The sequence below is a fragment of the Callospermophilus lateralis genome, chromosome 14 (assembly GCF_048772815.1).
Source record: "Callospermophilus lateralis isolate mCalLat2 chromosome 14, mCalLat2.hap1, whole genome shotgun sequence".
NCBI classification, from domain to species: Eukaryota; Metazoa; Chordata; class Mammalia; order Rodentia; family Sciuridae; genus Callospermophilus; species Callospermophilus lateralis.
This window is the reverse complement of record NC_135318.1, coordinates 5,919,804-5,935,625: the sequence shown is the minus strand read 5'-3', so window position 1 is coordinate 5,935,625 and position 15,822 is coordinate 5,919,804. Positions and strand designations below refer to the sequence as shown.

Here is a 15,822-nt window from a genome sequence, read left to right as displayed (position 1 = left end):
GAGAAAGGTGTTCCTGCCCATGTCACAACACCCCCACCTGGGGAGCTTGGAGTCGGCCTGAGAGGACATGGTTGAGCCCCACAAGGGAAAAACACAGCACTGGGGCTGAAGTGTATGTCCGTGAGGCACTTGCGGAAGACTAGGGGATCCACCAGCCCCTTGGCACTAATGGTTTACTGCAGACCCCTGAGGGTTCCCTCAAGTCTGGGGGATGTTTCCCACCCACCCCCTCAGGGAGGAGAGTGCATAGGCTGCAGGCTACAGGGAACTGCCCCTCCCAGGGCACTCCTCAGGTGGCCTTGGGCTGACCCTGCTCACAGAAGAGAGGTCCTTGCAGGCTGCTCAGGTGTGCACCCTCGGTTTCAGGCCTCAGGACAGGCTCGCTCTCCAGAGTGGGCAATTCATTTGAGGTTTAAGAATAAACCAACACCCAAAGCTTTGGTCGGGAGGAATATGTTCTGGAGAGCTACTGCACAGTTGGTAATAGTCCCCTGTTATGCATCTCTGAGACGTTCTCACCATGAGAAACATGTAAGGTGAAGACATGGCAATAGCGTGATTTAGTCATTCTACAGTGGGAACACATCTCAAAACGCCCATAAACATATGCACAGGTTGAGCATTCCTAGTCCCCAAATCCTAAATCCAAAATGCTCCAAAGTACAAAACTTTTTAAGGGGTGGGCAACGCAAACAGAAAATTCCACACCTGACCTTATGTGATGGTTTGTAGTCAAAGCACGGGGATCCTAGAGATATTACAAAATTACCTTCAGGCTATGTGTAAGAGGTATATGTAAATGAATTCTGTGTTTAGACTTGGGTCCCATCCCTAACACATCTCATATACAAATATTCCAAAATCTAAAAACAATCAAAGTCCAAAGTACTTCTAGTTCCAAGCATTTAGGATAAAAGATGCTGAACCTAAGTAATTACTTGCCAATTAAAAATAAATAAATAAGCCTCCAGTTTCTCCTACGGAACCGAGCGAGTGCTGCTCTCCTGGAGAATGGCACAGCGTGAATCCTCAAGCCCAAGACCCCGCCCTGCTGCCCTCCCTTGCTTCCTTCTGCTTCCTAGAAGCAGCAGCCACATGCTCACATGTCCGTTGGCCAGCGGGATCTTCTCTGTGAGGTCCACGCCATCAGCATAAGCTTGCAGTAACCCAAGAATGTCTCTGTTCTTGACGGCCTCACAGAGGCTGTGCAGCTTGGCGGCGCTGTCTGCGTGCTTCTTCCTCGCATACCTCCTCTCCAGGTACTTGGCGGTGATGTAGTCCTTCCTGGCATTCCTGAAACCACACGACACTGCAGTGAGCCATTAAGCCCCCCTCCCCTGCCCCGCTCAGTCCACCTGCAGCCACCTGCAGGATCTTGCCCACCCTCCTCCCAAGCAGCACTGGTGGCAAAGCTGTGCTTCACCTGCAAGCACCCGTTCACCCCGACCCTGGGGCTCCTTCTACTGGTACCGGATGTCTCTTGTCTCCAATGTCAGAGGTGTCAATGCCCAGCGCAGCGTCCTGGGCCTGAAGCAGCTGTAAGGGCCAGCCAGCCAGGTGGGCGACCCCCCTGCTCTCTCAGCAGCTGCCCCTGCCACACCCTGAAGTTCCATGCTCTGACCTCCCCGAGCTGCTGCCCCTGCCACTCATGCCTGCGTCTGCACCTTTCCCACCCACACCCTCTCCACGGCATGCTTGTGTCCTTCTCTGCCGTGATACATGTCCCTCCCATTGCTGTTCCTGGGCCACCTCTGCAGGCCTGCCCTGGCCTGCCCTCTGTTCAGAGTCTCCCTGGTAGTTTGCCTGCCTGCCCACCTGCCCAGGGGGCATGGACTCCATGTCAGTGTGCCTCAAAGCCACTTCCTGTCAGATGAACCAAAGGGAACTGCCCCTCTTCTGTGTGCTCTCTGGTCTGGCCTTTCAACGGCACCGTGCTCAGACACCACCCTACTCAAGAAGCCTGGAAAGAGCAGCCCCGGGGGAGCCAGGGTTCAAATCCCACTCTAACCGCATGCCGAGCATTGAAACTTGAACAAATACTCACCTTAGGCCTCACGCTCTCTCATTTGTGAAAGTGCACCCAACACATCCTCACAGCAGTGTCATCCTTACATGAGTGACACCTAAGCAGAGCACACAGTAGGTCCTAGGACCTTGGAAAGTGCTGATGCACTTGAAAGATGGAGACCAAGAAAACTGGCAGCTTGCTGGTGAGAGGGCTGAGCACTTTCCAAACCCAGTCACACTAAAGGTCTCATCAAGAGCGACTCCTGAAGAGACAGATGACACGGAAGCACTGAAGTGCTCACGCCAATCAAGCCAGAAATGCCACGGGCAACCCAAGTAACTGGCGAACACAGACGACAGGGCGCCCGTCTGACAAGTGCGGGGCGGCACAGCAGGGGAAGCGCTGACCTACGCCAGCACGGACAGACACGGCACAATCTACAGATGGAGATTCCAGACTGGCCAATGTGTAGAAGTGGGAAGCAGGCTGCCCAGGGTGGACGCACAGGGCCCTCAGTAGGCCAGGGATTGTGGGTACAGCATTTCATTTGGAGTAAAAAAAAATCTGAAACTGACTGTGAGCTGGGTGGGGTGGTCATGCCTGTAATCCCAACTATTTGGTGGGTCGCAGCAGGAAGATCATCGAGTTCAAGGCCAGCCTGGGCAACTTGATGAGATCCCCCATCATCTCAAAGAAATAAGTAAAAAATAAAAAAAAATTGACTGTGGCAATGGGCACAAAATCTGTAAATACACTAAAAGCCACTGGATTGTGCAACTTTCAAAGGCACAAATTATATTTCAATAAAACTGCTAAAAAAAAAAAAAAGTCACAAAAACCAATTTCCACTGACAACAGACACACAGATAGAACGGCCTGACAAGATCCGATTCCCTGGTCCCTCCTGCCCATGTCAGGAAGGTATGAAATGAAGTTTCCGTGGGCTGGGCAGGGATGTGACTGAAAAGAAGGGCCTGCACCGCCCCCAGGACAAGTCTGCTTGAACGTCAGAAGGGTCTGGGTCAGACGGTCAGACTCCCAAGGGGCTGACCGCATCCCACTGTGTGACCACGCTGAGTGACTCACTGTGGAGTAAAACCAAGGCCAGGGCTGCCTCGTGTGGCTCTGCAGGACGGAAGGAGACAGTGCTCCCAAGCACTGAGCCAGCACTTTGGACTCGCCAGCTGTAGTTACTGTAGAGTCGGCACCGAATGCAGAGGAAGGTGGCCAGGCACAGAGGCCCTGGCCTGCTCTTCACAGCTCAGGGTTGTGCCAACCCGACCCGCATCCACCGCTGCTCAGTCCCCAAGGTCCTCATCAACACTGGGGGTCCTGGCTCAAGAACACTGGGGTTTATGAGTGGATGGATCAGCTCCAGGCTTTCTGGGGAGGGCAGGGGCTCCAGTCACAGAGAGAAACACACGGCTGATACCTCCTGAGCCAATGGAGCCTGTGGTCCCATGCTCTCCTGTTCCTCTTAGGCTCCAGTGGAAGGGACGGAGGGAGAGAGCGCTTCTCTGCCTTCCCATCAAATGCCTATAGGTGGTACTTCCCTGAGCAAGGGCCCAGGCCACCCCACTGTGTGTACAAGATGCAGACAACCCGGTCCCTGGGAAACAGAAACTGGAGGAGGACCAGGTAACCTGGTGGTCTTGGTTCTCACTGAAGGTCAAGAGCCATTGACCACATGACCTCTGGAGTCCTCACAGGACAAGAACCAAGCAGGGACACAGCAGCCTACCCTGCTACAGCTATACCTGCTCCTGGCTGTACTGGCATTTCTACATGCTCTCTCCTGACGTCCCTCTCTCAGCCGCCTACTATATAGGGATGGCCTGTGGCTGCTGGAGTAGCCACGGGCTTTCTTTACCTGTACCAGGGCCACACAGGACAACTTGACCTCCTTCAGGGGTGCCCTGTGGGATGGAACTCCAAGCAGGGAACAGAGTTTACCTGTCTGGGGGTCCCTGGAGAAAGAACTCTCCAGGAAGGGACTCCCCACAAATCCAGACCAAGCCATAGGGCAGGGTCTCTTCCCACACTGGCAGGGCCCTGATGCCCTTGCTGGGCCCACGTTGCTCCTGGACAGGCTGCAGCAGTCGGGCAGGTTTCTGGCTCGAGAGGAAACCTTGTTCCAGAGCACCAGCTCTGAGTGTCACAGCCCAGGAGGGACTTCCAGGGGCACCAGGCATCTCTCGCTTCTGTCCTCAGTCTGCCCATCTGCAGGGCCTCACTTGAGGCTCGATCCTCAGTGTGCCCCAGCACATTGCCCCTCCCCTGCATGCTGCTGACCTGCTATGGAGATGCCAAAATGACCTGGTGACCTGAGGGAGACAGGTTCTCACTGGATCCTCCAACAGGCCAGGAGGCTGGGTCTCCACCAGGTGGCTTCCTTAGGCAGATCCAATTCATGCATGGAGGCCACTGACAGAGCCTATGATGCTCAGGACCTGCCCAGTCCCCGGCCTGCCCGGATGTCAGGCTGGGCAGCCCTCAATGACGGAGATTCCATGAGTGACAGGACCACTGCCAGGTTTCCCCTCTTTCAGGAGCACTGGGGACGGTCACGGCTTGACCCTGGCAGGTGGGGGCAGAGGCAGACCGGATTCCCTCTACTTACTTACTTAATGGACTGTTTGTCTGCCCAGGGCTCTGGTCCCCTGCAGGTGGTTCTGACCCAAAGGCAGCACGAGTCTGTTCCACCCGTGCCACAGGCCAAGCCTGGGCTCCAGAGCAGCAGCCTGTCCCTGTGCATTTGAAGGCTGAGGCCCGAGGACAGCAGTTAGCTCAACAGAACCATCCATCTGGCACACGGTAGGGGCTTTCCTGGCACTTCCGAAGGACACGGGGACAGCTCTAACCTCGCAGTGGGCACATCCGGCCCCTCGTGGCCTAGTTAGGCTGCTCCACGCCTGGGAAATCCATCTGGGGATTCGCAGGCCACGAGAGGGTGTCTTTGATTTCCCCTTCAACAGACTTATCTGCAGATGGAGCGCTGTTCTTAGATGAAGCTAGAAATAGCACATTCTTTTTCACTGAGATGAGAGGTATTCCCTTACTGAGCAGGCACAGAGCTGGGCAAATTCCTTGACCTGTTGATTCAGTAAATATTTACGGGACCACCTCAAGCAGCATACTGTGGTGGGAAATACAAAAATGAGAATCCTACAACTAATCCGAACAATCCTGTGAAAGCCCAGGTGCAAGACAAAGAAGGACGGGGCCTTTCAAGATAGAGCTGAAGGCTACAGGAGCAGAGAGCGCCCTGCGATTCTTTCAACTGGACAGTGGGCAACGTCGCACCTTTATACTGGGCATCTACCCTTGTTGTGAGAAAAAGAAAAAAGGGGGGCTGTGGAAACTCCCTAGTAATAGTGCCAAGTGGGGGAGGGGTTCTGCAGACAGACCATTGATGTGGAAATGTTCCAAACCAGAGGTGTTTGTCTTAGATTCATGCAGCCCCAGAGCAGACAGAACAGTGGTCTGCTTTATAAGGAACGTCCTCGTACTTGAAAGAAATTATTATCACCTGCTTTGTTCAAATTGGACAACATTACAGCATTCCAGGGGACCGACAACTTCCCTGTGACAGAAGCAGCAGAAAGACCAGGTGTCAATCAAACAGCTGTGACTGAACTTGGCGCACTGGGCCAGGACGCTTCCCGCATTTAAGCCGGATGCCCAGCTATCCCGCCGGGTGGGTTCACCTCTGGATAGTCTAACTGAAGGGGCCCGCCTTTCACCAGGTGTGCGGCATCAACACTGGGCACCCACGTGGCCCTGCCACCCACACAATGAAGAGCAGGCAGAGCAGCCAGCACCAACACTCATTTCCCAACACCTGTGAGGTCAGTGGCTTCCCTTTTGATATTAGAGGCACTCAGGGTTGAGGCTCAGAGAAGTTAAAGAACCTACCCCGCAAGAGAAAGGAACAGAAAGCACAGCTAGAGAGGAGAGGGTTAAACTACCACTGTTCACAGATAAAGTGCTCCCCCACTTAGACCCAAAAACTCCTCCAGAAGACTTTTAGAGATTACAAATTCAGCAAAGTAGCAGGACACAGAATCAACATAAAATCAATAGGTTTTCTGCACGCCAATAATGAATCCACTGAAAAAGGAATTAGAAAAAAATATTCCATCCCCAATAGCCTCAAAAATAAACAAACCTGGGAATAAATTTAACCAAGGAGGTGAAAGACCACCAGAGTGAAAACCACACAACACTGAAGAAAGAAACTGAGGACATTAGAAGATGGAAAGTCCTTCCTTGTTCTTGGACAGGTGGAATGAATGCTGTTAAAATGGCTGAATCTCCCAACGCTGTACCCAGACTCAGTGCAACCCCCATCAGAACACTGATGACATTCTTCACCAAACTAGAAAAAACATTCCTAAAATTCACAGGAAGATAAAAGACACAGAATTGGTTCTGAACAGTAAGAGCAGGGCTGGAGTAACACTCCACTTCAAGTCACACTACTGGGCCAAGGTGACAAAACAGCATGGTACTGGGGTCAAAACAGAGGAGCACACCAATGAAATAGAAGACACAGGCAAACCCACACAGAAACCGTCATCTGATCCTGACAAAGGCGCCCCAAAGACACAATGGAGAGATTGCCTTTTGGGTTTTTTTTTTGCGAGGGGCGGGTGAGGAGGGGATGTGACCAGGGATTGAACCCAAGGGCACTTAAACACTGAGCAACACCCCCAGCCCTTTTGATACAGGGTCTCACTAAGTTGTTTAGGGAGTTGCCCAATTTCTGAGGCTGGCTTTGAACTTGCAATCCCCCTGCCTCAGCCTCCCTAGTCACCGGGATTACAGGCATTCCAAGACAGCCTTTATAACAAATGGTGCTAAGAAAACTGTTATCCATACGTAGAAGAATAAGACTAGATCCTTATCTCTTACCCTGCACAAAAATCAACTTAAAGTGGATCAAAGATCTAAGAACTAGACCAGGAGCTGCAGCTGCCAGAAGAAAACATACAGTCAACACTCCAACATACAGGAACAGGCAAGGCATTCCTCAATAGGAAAAAAAAAAACAAAACAAGAATCAATGTATGGGATGGCATCAAATTCAAAGGCTTCTAATAAAATTATGGCATTTGCCAGTAAGTGGATGGAATTGGAGACTGTCATACTAACTAAGTGAAATAAGCCAGTCCCAAACAATGAAAGGTGAAATGTTCTCTCTGACATGCAGATGTGAACACACTAAGAATAGAAGTTCACTGGATTAGACAAAGGGGAATGAAGGGAAGGGAGGGGCGATGGGGATAGAAAAAACAGTGGAATGAATCAGACATCACTTTCCTGTGTTCATATATGAATACATGACCAGTGTAACTCCACATCATGTACGACCAAAAGAATGGAAAGTTAGACTCCATGTATATGTAATATGTCAAACTACATTCTACTGTCATGTGTAACTAAAAAGAACAAATGAAAAAGTTAAAAAAAAAAACCCAGAAATTTAAAAGCTTCTGCATAGTAAATCAGAATGAAGAGAGAGCCTACAGAATGAAAGATAATTTTCAGCTACTCTTCCAACAGATGAATATCCAGAATACTTAAAAAAGCTAAAAAGAACTCCATCAAAAATAGAAACAAATCTCCCAATTCAATGAGAGAGCAAAAAAACTAAACAGATATCCCTCAAAAGAAGAAATACCAATGGCCAAATACACCAAAAAATGTTCAACATCTTTATCAATCAGGGAAATGCCAATCAAAACTATTCTGGGATTTCATCGTACTCCAGTTAGAATGGTAATTATCAATGCAGAGAAAGAGCAAGACTCATTGGCCGGACTGTAAATGAGTACAACCACTGTAGAATTCACTGTGGAGGCTCCTCAAAGAGAAGGAATGGAACCACCTTATGACCCAGTTGTACCATTCTTTGGTGTTTTTTATGAAAGAATTAAAGTCAGCATGCAATAGCAACACACGCCCACCATGTTTACAGAACACAGTTCCCAAGAGTTAAGGTATGGAACCAGCCCCGGTGTCTGTCCTCCAGGGATGGCCAAAGAAAATGTGGTGTATATAGTCAATGGAGTTTTAGCCCTGAAGAAGATTGAGATTACGTCACTTGTAGGAAAATGGGTTGGAAATGGTGAACCTCATGCTAAATAAGCCAGAAGGTCAAGGGTCAAGTGTTTTCTCTTATACGTAGAGGCCAGAGAGACGAAGGGAAGAGAAAGGGATCTCATGGAAAGAGAGAAGATCAGCAAAGGGTGGGGACTGAGGGGGAGGGAAGGGGAGGTATGGGGGAATGAGTAGGTCACCTTATGCCAGGCACAGGTGTGAACACATCACAGTAACGCCCGCCATTATGTGTAATTATGATTCACACACAAAAACAGCCCTGTGACCCAGGAAGGACTGGGCTGGCTATGTCCCTCATGCCTATCCAGGCCTGGGTAAGAAAACAGATTTGAAACTCGGATCCTCAGCCAGAGAGGAGAGGACCTTTGTAAGCCTGTGCCTTGAATCTAAAACCACACCTGACCCATCTCAAGGGAATGCTAGGCCACCAACAGCTGCTTGCAGGACCAAACACAAACTGACTATAATCTAATGCCCCTGAGAGGCTCACCCAAGATACCCAACACCAGGGGTCAATGAGGGTTGAGTGTCCTATCCATTCCCTTTGCATAGTTCTGCTTCCTCACCTGTCAAGTTGCAGAAAACAAAAGACCCTGCAGCCTCAGTTCCCAAATATATGTCCCACAAGATGGTACAGAAATCTCAATTCTCTGCTTTTAAAAGGGCCTGTCTACTGCCACCTACCCATAAACCCACAGGGGACTGAACTCAGGGACCATGTCCCTAGCACTTTTTTGTATTTTATTTAAAAAGAGGATCTCACTGAGTTGCATAGGGACTCCATAAGTTGCTGAGGCTGGTTCTGAACTCACGATCCTCCTGTCTCAGCTTCCTGAACCAGTAGGATTACAGGCTTGTGCCACGGCACCTGGCTTGCAAACCCACTCATAAAGAGTGGGTTTCACGCTGTTTAGGAGGACCCATGCTATCACTCATATCAGGTTTATTCCAAGGAAAACGCTGTCTCTGAAATTGGATTTGTGTGCTTTCTCCCATTACATCTTTTTGGCTTTTCCCTCTCCTCCAGGACACCTGGACGCAGCCTCCCTATGCAAATGCATAGCAGGCAGAACCAAGAAGGAAGAGAGGTCTCCTCACTGGTAAACCAGCCCTGAGCCCTCTTTGGGCAGACAGGCCATCTTGAGAAACAGAGCTGAGGTCTAGGTGCAGGACAGGCATGCAGTGGCCTGAGAGTCTCCCTGTCCACCTCTTAAAGACAGCTGGTTGGGGTGACATCTACCTTGATAAGATGGCGAGAAAATTCCTGGGGGTGTGTGCTGCCTCAGAGGCCCTCTGCAAGCACGGAAGGCACTAATGCTTCCCAATCAAACACACAATTTTTCTTGGAGGAAACAACACATCCTACGCTTGCAAAGATACCAGCGAGGGAACGGTGCATAGTCCCAGATCACGCCAGCCAGTCCCTGAGGGGTGCAGAATCCAGACAGAGCCAAGATGGGAAGCTGCCCAAGAGCACGAGCAGCAGAGGCAAACGTCCAGGGGCCACTCAGGCCAGCAGCAGGGGACTCACTACAACGCCACCTTCATGTGCAGACAGCTGCTGAACTGCTGTCCCTTGGCCACTCCTAAAACCCCAGCTGTACCAAGTTTCTACCGGACACAGAAAAAGGTGAAAATGACTAAGAAGCAAACAAACAAAAACACCCACATAAGCTAACTGACTTCCCATAGAGAAGGAACAAATGGGGTACCCCAAATCTGCTGCTCCCTGCCACACAAGGCTCGGGGGAAGGGCGACTCTGTTCAAGAAATGAGCACCGCCAGTCCCATACTCACATGTCGCTGCCTGGCCTGGGCTTGACCGAGTCCTCCGTCGGGAGGCAACACTCCATGATGTCGTTGAAGCCCGCGTTCCCAATATTCTTGGCAAGCTGCAAAAACAAAAGTCTATTTCAGGGCACTCAATTATTAATACATTCCACAGCGACCCATTACTCATACATCTGATGATTTATTTAGTGGCCACTAAGAAATAGAGCAATAAAGTGGTTTGCCTTTAATGAAGATGGACAAAGCCCAAAGCCCAAAGGCACCCGTAAAAATCACAGAAGGGAAGCAGCAAGCCCTCTCCAGAGGACTTCGCACGAAATGCCCCCGGACCGTCCCCACAGACACAGAGAGAAGCGGGGTGCCACCCTCCCCTGCCCTTCTGAAGGCCTGGGCCCCACTGAAATGGGTCAACTCCACGTCCCCAAACAACCTTCCTCATGCCGACTACAAGGTGCGATGACAGTGCAAGGGAGACGAGGCCAGGAAGCCAAAACTCGGGTCTGTGTGTCCACAGGGAGGCCAGCTGACCGGGGGCCAGTCTCCATGGGCAGGGGAGGAGGCCTGGCCCCACAGGGTTGCAGCAATGTTCAAGTGGACAACCTATGCGGCAACACTCAGGAAACTGTCCCGTCGGCCCCAGGCACAGGGCTGGATGTGGCGGCCAGGCTTCCAGCTTGGCAGACACCAAGTGGACACCTTTCCACTGGACGCTCTCTGGACTCCAGGGCCAGCCACCAGGCACCTGCTGTGAGGTAAGCGACCCCGACAGGGCAACCGGCCTGCTTGGAACGAGCGGAGGAACGGGTGCAAGGCCAGGACCTCCTTAAAACCAGGGACTCATCCACCTTCCAACACCCAGCGCAGCCCAAGCAAGTCAGCCTCCGGTCAGGGATGGAGCCCAGGGCCTCCCATGACCAGGCACACTCCTGCCACAGAGCCACACCCCATCAAAGTTCTTGTTGGCACCAGGGATTGAACCCAGGGGCACTGAGCCACGTCCCAGCCCTTTTTATTTTGAGACACAGTCTCATTAAGTTGCTGAGGTGGGCTTTGAGTTTTCGATCCTCTTGCCTCAGCCTCCCCAGTCGCTGGGGATTATAGATGTGGGCCATGCGCCTGGCCAGGTCAGAGTTCTTAAATGTTTCATGAAACACTAGTGAAGGGACCTCTTTTCGGAGTGTGGTGTTTTGAGAAAAATGTATTTTAATTTCTACATTGAAAATGGTATGTTTGGGAAGCTGGTGACACTTCTGATAGTTAACTCAATTAATTACGCTGACAAAGTGTTAATGGGGGTCTCTGAGAGGTCCAGCTACTGCCTGAGCAGTCTGCTTTATCTCCAGGGAAACAGCAGAAGGGATCTGGGTTAGACATACTGGGAACTTCCTGATGGGTACTGATACCCAACATCAAGCTGGGATGGCAAAGGATGTGGAAGGTGTTTTTTTACACAGGACCTAAGAACTACATGGAGCCTCTTTGTCCCTGATGACTGAATCAAGTGCACAAAGTTAATGGCTCAAAGCACTAACACTAACGAGCTCCACCTCGTCACTCAGTCCTGGCTCTGGGTCCTCAAGTCACTGTGAGAAGGCAGAACTGAGGTTGCCAGGTCCAAGTCTCCTGAACCCAGACACCTGAAGCTAGTGCAGGGTGGCACACCACAAGATGACAAGTACCGACCCCCTCGAGGCCCAGCCCTGTGAAGGATTCCTAGGGCAGTCAGCATCACAGGCAGGGCTGAATCTCAAAAGAACCCCTGGCTTACAGGCAGGCCAGCCCACCCCTGCCCTGCAGTCCCGGGGGACACCACCCCCAGCCAAGCACACCGTTTTCTGAAAGGGAGTGACATAAACAGCGAGGTGGTCCCCTGTCTGAGCAAGGGGTCAGCAGATGCCTCCTGGTCTACGTTAGGCAGACAGGGTGGGGGCAGGAGGAAGAGAATTCCCCAGGAGATAGAGAGCTGCCTCCCTTCTGCTGGGACTTGGCTGACTTATGGGAGACAGCTGGTTCAGGGAGCCACCAGCTCCGTGTCACACACACCCAACGCTGCAGAAGCACGCTGCCTCCCAGTGCTGCCAAGATCCGGTTGTTTTTCAGCCCGCAGAGAACCCCTTTGGAACCAATCGCAAAGACAAAAGCATTCACGATAGCAGCCACAGGTCCTATCAAGAAAACGTGGGCCCAGCAGGCTGGGTGGGAGCACCCAGGGAGCAGGAAGGCAGGGTGCTCACCAGAGCCCCGACAGGGAGGCGTTCCACTGTCAGAGGCCACGTCCTGTGCTGGGGTAGGACTCAGTCAGACTAGGTCTAGGAGAGGCAGAGTGCTGTCGGCACAGTCGTTCTCTGCCTGGGGGGACTGGGTCCACGCTCCAGGATGCCCAAGTCCTTTATATGGAATTGCAGGCACCCTTAGTCTCCTCCCGGATACTTCAAGTCACCTCCAGACCACCTACAACATCTGCTCAATGTCAGTGCCACATTAATAGCTGTCACACTCTGTTGTTTAGGGAATAATAAGGAAAAAGTCGTAATGTCCCGTGTGGAGTAACTACACGGTAAGCAAACCAGGCTCGGGGCAGAGCAGGAGGGAGGCCACGGCAGTGTGTCTACACCACCACCATCTGAGTGGATGCAGTGTGATCTTCCACACAAGGCAAATTCAAATTCTGTTTTTTATAACTTTCTAGGAATTCTTTCAAAAATTTCTGGTGGAGGTTGGTTGAATCCATGGAAGAGGAGTCTGAGGATACAGAGGGCCGGTCTGTGCTTCATTGAGGCAGTGAAATCGCAGCCCTAGCCCTCAGCCTTCACACAGCCTCCTCCTCATGGCACAGGGACACCACTGTGGCCTCCTTCTCCAGCTGGTTCCGGTGGGCTGCCCAGTCGGGTGGGCTCAGCAGGTGAATACAGTGTTACCCAGTAACCGGGCAGCCAGCTGGCCTCTGTCAACTGAACTCATGCCTCACTCCCCGAGGATGCCCAACCTGGACAGAGAACTGGGCTGTTATGAACAGGGTCCCCTGGATCCCGGGGTGGGTGGGAGATTGGAGAGGATGACACACACATGACTGGTAGCCCAGGCAGGAGACGAGATGTTCACTAAGTATGCACAGTGCCTCTCCCAGGGTGGGCACAGAGGACACTCCGGGGTGCAGCAAGCAAGCCCACAAGCGATTTCTCCTTGATATTTCTGACAAAGCACACAATTTGGGTGCTCAATGTTGTATGCAGGGCTCCGGCCATGCAAGGTTCAGAGCTGTGACTCATGAAGAAGGTTGGACACAGGCTCTGGAGCCCAGTGACCCATGTGCAAGTGCGGGCCCCAGTTTTCAGAGTTCTCAGACAGAATACAGAGTGCCCACAACATGTTATTCAATAAATGGCAGCTGGTGGTCAGTTTCTCATGAACCCTAAGCCACTGCTTTTAGGATGCAGAGTGGCTTATTTCAGTCACAGAGACAGCAGTGGTGAGGTGAAAAATCCCTGGCGTGGTGGGGCTTTGCCCTCCCACTCCACGCACTGCTCCAGGCCAGGCTGTGGGCTGACCTGTGTGAGTGTCTGACGGCCTTACAAGACGGGCAAGAGGCAGAGCTGAGTCCACTCACAGCTGCTCCTACGGTTCCTGATGCTTGTTCTTCAACTTGATGGGAGACTATTAACTTCACCTCAAATCATCCAGGCCCATTATTCATCCAGTGTGGTGCTGAGGATGAGCCCAGTCCTGCACATGCTGGGCAAGAGCTCTGCCCTGAGCTGTGTCCCAGCCCAAGGTTTCCTTTACTAACTTCACTTATGATAGCGAAGTGGAGCATAGCAATATGCCAGTACAGTGACGATGATTCTCTATGACTTGAAAAAATGCTGAAATCATGATGTTTTACACTAAGGAGGAAATTTATCTTTTAAAAATCTCAGCTTATTTGAAGGTTTTCTGAAAGCAGGTTTGTTGAGAATCTAAGCCTATTAAGCTCAAGTGTGCTAAAATCTTAGGAACTAATCAATTAATACTTCAATTACTCTAGCTCCATTTCACAGACTGAGAAGGGATTCCAAAAGCAAGTAGAAAGAAGAAAAGATTATTACTGACCAGCCACCTCCACGGATGCTGCTCAAGTTCATCCATTTAACAAGGAAAGCAAGCGTGCTTTCAAACAACTGCAGTTCAGGAGGGAGACGCACCACATGCTGTGCAGCGGCAGGGCCTGCAAACCCGAGGCCAGAGAATAACTCACAGAATTAAGTGAAACACCGTGTGGGAGGACAGGGTGACACTCTAGTGGGTGAGCACCTGTTTAGGGACAGGATGTCAGACGGAAAAGGAGAATGCAGCTGGGCCAGGCCCCACTCAGCACCTGCTGGCAGGCCACACCCACTAAGTACCTGCTGCCAGGCCAGGCCCCTCTCAGCACCTGCTGCCAGGCCACACCCTACTCAGCATCTGCTGGCAGGCCACACCCACTAAGTACCTGCTGCCAGGCCACACCTCTCTCAGCACCTCCTGCCAGGCCACGCCTACTCACCACCTGCTACCAGGTCACACCCCCCACACCTGCTGTCAGGCCACGCTCACTCACCACCTGCTGCCAGGCTACGCCCCTCCACCTGCTGTCAGGCCATGCCCACTCACCACCTGCTACCAGGTCACACCCCCCACACCTGCTGTCAGGCCACGCCCACTCACCACCTGCTACCAGGTCACACCCCCCACACCTGCTGTCAGGCCACTCTCACTCACCACCTGCTGCCAGGCCACACCCCCACCTGCTGTCAGGCCACGCCCACTCACCACCTGCTACCAGGTCACACCCCCCACACCTGCTGTCAGACCACGCTCACCACCTGCTGCCAGGCCATGCCCCCCCCCCCATGCAGCTGCAGTCAGGGCCATGCCAAGCTCAGCACCTGCTGCCAGGTCACATCTGCTGAGCACCTGCTGTCTCTCTCAGGCCATTTAAAAATCTCTCCTTGCCAACAAAAGCTAAAATAGATAAATGGCACTGCATCATATTAAGAAGCTTCTTCACACCCAAGAAAACAATCTGTAAAAAGACAACCTGTAGAACGGGGAGGGAATATTTGCAAATACACACATCTGACAAGGAGATAATATCCAAAATATATAAAGAACTGAAAAAACTCAATATGAAGAAAAACAAATAGCCAAAGGACCAAAATAGGCATTTCTCAAAAAGAAGACCTACGAATGGGCAACAGGCACAGGCTGGAGTGCTCAGCATCACTGATTACCAGGGAATTGCGAATTTAACCACCACCACCACCACCTCGAACTTATCAGAATGGCTTTTATCAAAAAGACAGAAGTCAGGCTGGGGTGTGGCTCAGTGGTGGAGCGCTTGCCTAGCATGTGCAAGGCCCTCGCTCCACACCCAGCACTGTGCCAAAAAAAAGACAAAAGTTAACAAGTGTCAGTGAGAACGCGGAGGAAAGTGTCAGTGCACATTCCCTGCACACTGCTGGTGGGAATGTGGATTAGCACAGCCACCGTGGGGAAGCACACAGAGGTCTGTCGAAAACTAAAGTAGGTCTGCTGATGTTCCAGCAAGACCAGCACTGGAGGATGGAGATGTCTGTGTGTATTCAAAGGAAATAAAACCAGCACATCAAAGAGATGCCCACACCACAGCAGCCTCACAACAGCAAAGATACGGAATCCACTCAAGTGTCCACCAATGGATAAACAGGTAAGAAGAAGCAGGTACGGATATCTACAATGGAATACCATTCAGTCTTGAAAAAGCTGTCGTTTGCAACCACATGGATGAACCCGAAAGACATCATGTCAAGTGAAATAAGCTGGGCACAGAAAGACATGCCACGTTCTCACTCGGATCAAAGTTTCAGAAGCAAGTAGTAGAACGCTGGCTACCAGGGAGGGGG

At 51.5% G+C, this 15,822-nt stretch overlaps 1 protein-coding gene across 4 annotated transcripts in view; it reads right to left on the bottom strand.

Annotated features, from left to right (window-relative positions):
* The window catches only part of Asap2 (ArfGAP with SH3 domain, ankyrin repeat and PH domain 2), a 154,584-nt gene that overhangs the window by 21,758 nt on the left and 117,004 nt on the right, over positions 1 to 15,822 (bottom strand). For all 4 annotated transcript variants that reach the window (XM_076834020.2, XM_076834026.2, XM_076834022.2 and 1 more), the window contains exons 16-17: positions 9,929 to 10,023; positions 1,104 to 1,293 (exon numbers count right to left, since the gene is read on the bottom strand). In XM_076834020.2, the coding sequence (XP_076690135.2) occupies positions 1,104 to 1,293; positions 9,929 to 10,023 (285 nt within the window). The remainder of the gene's footprint in view (positions 1 to 1,103; positions 1,294 to 9,928; positions 10,024 to 15,822) is intronic.